At 31.7% G+C, this 7,742-nt stretch overlaps 1 protein-coding gene across 1 annotated transcript in view; it reads left to right on the plus strand.

Moving 5' to 3' along the window:
* LOC122631388 (neuroligin-4, X-linked-like) overlaps positions 1-7,742 on the plus strand; it is a 155,342-nt gene that overhangs the window by 121,444 nt on the left and 26,156 nt on the right. Inside the window, exon 8 of the mRNA XM_043817036.1 lies at positions 1,682-1,833. Within this exon, the coding sequence (XP_043672971.1) occupies positions 1,682-1,833 (152 nt within the window). The remainder of the gene's footprint in view (positions 1-1,681; positions 1,834-7,742) is intronic.

Below are 7,742 nucleotides of genomic sequence, written 5' to 3' on the forward strand. Positions count from 1 at the left end.
CGTTCTATCGAAATACATAATTACGTTAGAAATTAATTTCTTCGAAGATAATCGAGTCTAAATTATTTTATAAATTTTATACTTTACATTTAAAGCCTTCTCAATAATGTTCTTTTCTTTTTTCATCCATTTTAATTCACCCCTTTCATATCGTTTTATTATAAAATTAATCCATTCATATAATACCGCGTAACAACGTAAAAGTGATACACGCTTATACATACTATATTTCTATTTTATAAATTTTACTATTCATTTTATGAACGTGAGAAAAAAATTAATTCTTACCTTATATTTGTACTTTAAGTTATACTTAGTATAACAAAATTAATTGTACTAATGTAACTAACAAACATCTATACTTTTACGTTACACGACTTTTTTGTAAATACAGATTTTGTGAAAAAGAAAACAGATAAAAGATCGATTTCTACGGGTAATACCCCGTATCGATCGATTTTCGACGATCGTAAATTTTCTAAAATAATTAATCATTTCTTAGACATTTTCGATGACCGTCTTTAATTTACTTTAATTCGCTTCATCTTAAAAAAAGTAACGTGCGAAAAGCTGAATGGATGGGGTATGGAACTCTTTGGTTTTTAGTTCAAAAGGTTTCCTCTGTTTTGTTTTAAAATGTCGCGTTTTCTTATAGTAACGTAACTAATCTCGCACGAAAGGAGTCGCCACAGAAATTGAATTACTCGTACGTGTCCTGTGCCAGGAAGCAGATAAATTCGCCACTGGGAGACGTTTGCCGGCGCGACTACAATCTTTCCGACATATTAACGCGTTATAGCTTCGAGCCCGTCGTACACGCCAACGCGAGATCATAAATCCTCTTGCCTTTATTGCATTGGCATTAAAAAACAAAAAGAACGAGACAAGCGGAATAGAAAAGAAAAAATCAAAAAGAAAAAAAAATTTCTTTTAATTTATCAACTTTCAATATGGATGTACACATCGTCGAGATTTTTATCAAACGAATATGTCGAACGTTATTTTATACGATTTGTTTTATTAAGAAAGTATTTATATCATTCAATGAAATATTTCATACACGAATACCAAAATAAAAGGTTGTCTGTCAAACTATTAGCGTATAATTAAATATGTATTCGTTCGATAACATCCTTAACATATTCTACTTGTAAAATATCCAAGATAATTCGTTGTAATATTTTTCACGTTAGAAACGTTCGTCCTTTAGAACAAAAGCGATCTTAAAAACGTTTTAGACGAATCCTTTAATAAAATCGATGTTAAACGTGTTAATTGTCTGTACTAATACGAAGTATCTTAATTGATCGAACGATTAAAATATTAATCGATTGAATATCGATTCTAATACTTTACTTTTACGTTGTAACAATAAATATTTCAAACGAATTGATAAATAAAACGATTATTCGTTTAGATTGCTTATCTATATTTGACTTGCTCTTTAAACTTTCTAGATTTCTTTTTTTTTTTTTTTTTTTATTTACTTTTACTAAAAGAGAAAAATAAAAGAAGAAAGCTTTCTCGTCGAAAGGTGAACGGAAGAAACATCAATGATTCCGTGCTCCGGAAAATCGGAAAACTCTTTTCTCGCCTTTTCTCTTCCATTTCTTTCAACGTTTTCCTAGGTTGCACAAATATTTCACGAGGCTCGGTCACAGTAAGATAAACTGCTTTGCAGAAAATGGGCTCCGTTCACGGTGAGGAGCTACCTTTCGTCTTTGGCGCTGCTTTGGTCGACGGATTCGCACACTTCCCGAGGAATTACACGCGATCTGAGATGGCACTATCGGAGAGCATCATTCAATATTTCGCCAACTTCGCTAGGACCGGGTAAGTGTTCAATAAATTCATTATTAATCTATCGATACGATTCAATTCGTTTCTAAAACAATTTAAAAACGATAATCGTATCTTTGTTGACGTTCCAATACGAACGATGTATTGTACGATATTTACAAAAAAGCAAAAAAAATTTCTAGCGGAATATATCTTTTTACCTTTTATATCATCGAAATATAATTCACTATTCATAACAATCCCTCTTAGTATTATATATCGTATATCGTATATCGTATATCATATATCGTATATCGTATTTCATATTCCATTTCTCAAAATATAAAAAAGAAAATGTCAATCGACGAGTTACCAAATGAACGCTTAAAAATCATTCTGTTCGATATTATTGGATTATAACTAGATAGGTAGATATCCCATTCGCACGCATAAATCACGCAAATATTATTTGGATGCGTATGATTTAATCAAAACTAGCATCTCTGAAATCTGGATGGATTAAACGGATTACATCATTAGAATTTGAATATTAATCAATCACTTGTAATTATTTATTTGTTACGCTTTTGAACATCATTTTGCAAACTATATATACATATTTCGCAAAATTGTACATTTTGCTAACTATTGTATAATATCATCATATATCAACGTAGTAATATCGTCCAAGATTTCAATATAACTTGATCCCATTTTTGATTATAAACTCTTTGAAGATATCCTTTGTTCTTCCGTATCAAATCGGATCCTTTTATAACACTTGCGGCGTGTCGTTAGTGAGACAAGAAAATTTGCATCCCTATTAGAAATTCAAAAAGGCCGCATAACATCTCAACGTCGCGTCGCTTAACCGAGCTCGTTTGAAAACGTAGATAGGGAGATGGGTGCTTCATTTCGACGAAATCGAATCTTTCAAATGATACCAACCACCGCACGGCATTCGCCAACGTGCCAATCGTGATTTGCATGGTTACCATTCGTTTCGATATTCGCGATTATCCGGTAAGATCGGCTGTTCGTTCACCTTGAATCGACTTCGTTAAAAAATAATGGCTCGTTCTCAGTAAACCGACGATAGAAGTGATCTCTTCATCTTTTTCTTTTTTCTTTAATATCTCTTTCCTCTTTTTCTTTTTTCTTTTTTATAATCGCGAAATAACTTTTTCGTTTCTTCGTTTCTCGTTCGTTCAACGACATATGGTCGAATTTTCTCGATCGGTCTCGAAACGAGTTCGCTCGCTAGATACGCGAATCGAATTTCATGAAAAATCGTGATACTGTAGGATGATAGAGAAAGAGAAAAAAATTAAAAGGAAAAAAAAGAAAAGAGACAATATAAAAAAAAAGAATTAAAAAGGAAAAACAATAAAAAAAAAAGTTAAAAATACAGGGAAAAGTAGAAAAAAAAAGGGAGAGAAAATATTTTTTTTTGTCCACGGCCACGACGGAAGGAACGAATTTTCATCTCGCTTCCTCATGAATATGGAAAATTAGACCTTTCCGGTAGATAGGTCTCCTCGTTTCTTTTTTAACGCGCTTCCCGTAAATTGATTTCGCACGACGCGGCTGGTACGATGCTATTCACGTGAGTTGTTTCTAATTCGAAGAGGAACCGAAGGCGAATGGATGATGTTCTTTGTCAAATCTAACGAATGTTTATTATATAAATCTAATCTAAACAGTTGGATAACACGAAAATAGACATTAACGTATTTTCTTGAAACGGGGAAACCAAATTTTCTCGATATTAATTCCTTCTTTTCTTTTATATTTGTATACATTATCCGGTATTATTATTTTTCTGCAATAAAATTACAATTACTATCGTCTGCGTTACCCATCAGATTTTTTCGTCCAAACGAAAAAATATTATAAAAAAAAAAAATTATATAAATATATAATTATTATTATTATTTTTCTCAATGAGATTATTACTACCCCTACTATTTTTTTTATCAATTATTAACTATGTCAATCAGAAATATTATCTAAATAAATATTATATACGTACGTAGTTATTTTTGTTATTATTATTACATTCTTTTCGAATTGTTTTAAATATGTTCAAAGAAATTTTATCGAACGATATCATTCTATAACAGGTACATCGAACTAAATCCAAGCAGATCAATTGCCATAAAGCTTATCGTCTTACAAACTCGACTCGAAACGTTCACGACAGTGGCTCTCGATTTCGAAGAGGAAAGATAACACAACATCCCTCCTTCTCCTCCTCCTCCTTCTCTCGTTATTCCTCTCTCTTGATCCTTCTCCCCTTTTACGTAACATTCTCGTCCACCGACGAACACGTCTGTCTCTAGCTTAGGCCACGAACTGCACAAACTCGATCCCCATCGCAAAACTAGCAAGTTATTGGCGACATATGCGAAAGTACAGGCCCCATCCTCTGCATGAATATTCAAGAGTTAGCTTGAAACAAGCCAACGACGATATTTCGATCCATTCGAGTCGAGTGAAATTTCCTTCGTCCGATAGTCTCAAATTCTCAATCATAACTATCGGCGCTCACGCCCATATAGGATGATGTGTCAACAATATTTCTAGGACAATGAATTTCTAAAAGATTTTTAGAAGATATTATTCTGACAAACAATTTTATTTCATTTTGATAGAAATGTTTTAAGCGATCAATGCTTTAATCGATATTACTTTATAAATCGATATAATATTATTCATTCGTAATAATTATATTCGTCTATTCTCCCATATCGAATATTTTTCTCGTCATTAAGTATTTCCTTCTTTGTATAATATAACCTTTTATTCTAATGGAATTTATTCCCTTTTCCATTTTGTTATCACAAGACGAGATTTGCTTCAACAGACGAAAAGAGGAAAGGAAACGATCAAGAAATCACAACACTCACACCTTCTTCTTTCACATGTACATAGTACCTTTATCAGACTAATGGTATTATCCCTTCTTTCGTATTTATAGCCATTTATTATGTATACATGCTTCCTTTTATCGAAATTCGACCATGATTTCTACTAATACTTGCTTACCTTCGACGAAATTTTTCAAGATAATCTATTAATAATTAAAAGAGCAGAGAGAACATAGAGAGGAGTTAGAAGATAGGGAAGAAAATATAAAATTAATTAAAATTAATCCGAAAGGACTAACGTAAGACTTTCCTTTTGTTTAACTCGGCACTCGAACAAAAATTAAATTTTAATCAAGCAGAGCTCAAAGATAATAATATCGAGATTAAAACTTATACGATACAAATAAGTGGAGGTTGAATTCTAAAAAAGGATACTTCGGATTAAATATCTCTAAAAAAATAAAATAAATGTAGTTTGATTAGATAATACGTGATATATCAATAAGCTAATTCATAGGATATCGGTAAACAATTTTTAAAGATCTTTTAAAAAAAAAATGAAATCGTGATCGAATGATTTGAAAATATAACATAACATTCGCTTAATTAAGCTATAAACAATTTCCTAATCCTATCTATTATCTGAAACCAATGAGAAAAGATTTCTCATGTTTTCTTCTTGACTCTTGTCTGCTATTTTCTGTTATATATTGTTTAAACCCTTTTCAACTCGATTCTTTATAATGGAACTATCTTCTATTCTTTCCTATCACGTGTAAGCTCTATCATTCGATCATTTCCGTTCTTTTTCGATCGAAAATCTTCGATCCTTTTGTCTCAAGTCTCTGTTACTATTGTTTCTTCTAGAACCTATTTGTACGACTGTCCGTTACCTTTCTACTGTATTTTCACTGGTCTTTGACTTTTCTTTGTTCATTGTAGAACTTCATGTCATCCAAATCTATTATCTCGTAAAACGTAAAATCGTACTCCATTCTATCTTTGAGATTTTATGTTATTTAATTAATTAAACTTTAACAGTTGCTAAAACCTTACAATATATAAGAATAGATATTTGAATATCCCCTATTGAAATGACTTATCCTATATATATAAAATATATATATATATATATATATATATATATATATATATAGAGGGTTATATAACGCGTAGAGCAGGAAGCAATATTGGCGTTTGAGGGTGGAGGTAGAAACCCTTCAAATTTCCCGAGTTTTTCTTTCAACGTCTCTTTTGTTATACCTCCGAGCTTCCATCGTACAAAGGCAAGTGTCGTTGTACAAGCGCATACATGTGTGTGTCTATGTGTATTTGTATTTGTGTATGCGAGAGAGAATCTTCCCTTTGATCAAAACGTTCTATTATTTTAGTAATAATTAAAGAATCGATTATTTTACTTTCATTACCGTTCGAAATCGATATTAACCAATTGTATTAATTAATCGGACCAATTTTAATAAATTTAGAAAAGAACGAAACAAATCGTTCGACGCGAACCGAGCGATAAAATTTTTATCTCTATTTTTTTTTTCATTTGTCTTTTTCTTTTTATTTTTTAAATATTCAGGACCACCATATACGAAAAGGACAAGAGAAAGAGAGAAAGAAATAAAGGTAACATGGTTCTATCTCGAAACGATCGATGTAATTGCTATGGAAGCCGGCATTAAATCGTCATTGTACAGAGAGAGACAAAGAGACAGAAAGAGAAAAAGAAAAAAGAGAGAGAGAGAGAGAGAGAGAGAGAAGAAGAGAGATGTTATATTGACCGTGTACATATTATTATACCCCTTGGTATAATTTATCACAATTTACGTCCGCGAGACTGCATCGTCACACGTCGTAATTCAAACTTGACCGACGCTAACTCCAGAGATTATCTCCGCTGTCCACCTGGACTCTGACCACCATCACGCTTGTAGTACCACGTCCGTCGCATCGGTATCATCCTAGTAACTTCAACGTTTCGCGACATTCTCGCGATCACGATTCTGATTTAATCACTACCGATCGAAATCTCGATCGGAACGTTTCCTTAATACCGATGAATATTCAGTAACAGCAACATGCAATATTTATATTGTTATTAATAATAATAATAATAATAATAATAAGAATAATAATAAGAATAATAATAAGAATAATAATAATAATAATAACAAGAACAATAATAATAATAATAATGATGATGATGATGATAGTGAACCTCAGCAAATTTGAATATTAACGAGAAAAATCATACTGCGTTTTCTTTTTCTCTTCTTTTTTTTATTTTTATGATACACTCTGAAGTCATTGTTACATTATACGTTACGTATTTCATGTGAACTCTCCGATGTAATTTAATATGTATTTATTTATTTATCGATTTATTTATACATTTATTTTTTTTTATCTCTCTTATAAAAGGACGTTACGTTTAATATTATACGATTGGAAATGGGTAAACTACAGCTTAATTTAATGGAAGATAATATCGCGAATTACGCTATGCAGATGAGTTTGGGATCATATTTTCTTTATAGAACGATCTTCCATGTTTCTCCGAGCTAAAAATACATTCCGATATAATGCAAATGCGTTCCTCTTTTTCCTTTCTTTTCTATTTTTTTTTCTTTTTTCTTTTTGTTGCCTCGTTTTTCTTTCTTTTTTTTTCGTTTTATTTTTTTTTTGTTTTTTCTTCCTTTTTATTTATTTCGAAACGCCAGAAAATGACTATTCGAACGGTGTGATTCGTATTTACCGGATCGCGAACGAACGAATTTATCCGTTCGTTTCCGTTCCTCTTTTTTCCGTTATTCTTTCACGCTTTGCCATTGTTACGGATCGCTTAACGATCAGTGAAAGAAAGAGAGAGAAAGAGAGAATGGAAATGAATGAAACATTGAACGACTCGCTATTTGTTCGTCATTTATAGCGTTTTAACCGTACATCAAACTATAGAGATCAATGAAATAGTTCGAAGTGTATGTATGTATATATCTATGTAATAGATGAATGTTTGTCTATTTTAAGTAGACAAAACTCTCTCTCTCTCTCTCTCTCTCTCTCTCTCTCTCTCTCTCTCTCTCT

This window comes from Vespula pensylvanica, chromosome 8, assembly GCF_014466175.1.
Source record: "Vespula pensylvanica isolate Volc-1 chromosome 8, ASM1446617v1, whole genome shotgun sequence".
NCBI classification, from domain to species: Eukaryota; Metazoa; Arthropoda; class Insecta; order Hymenoptera; family Vespidae; genus Vespula; species Vespula pensylvanica.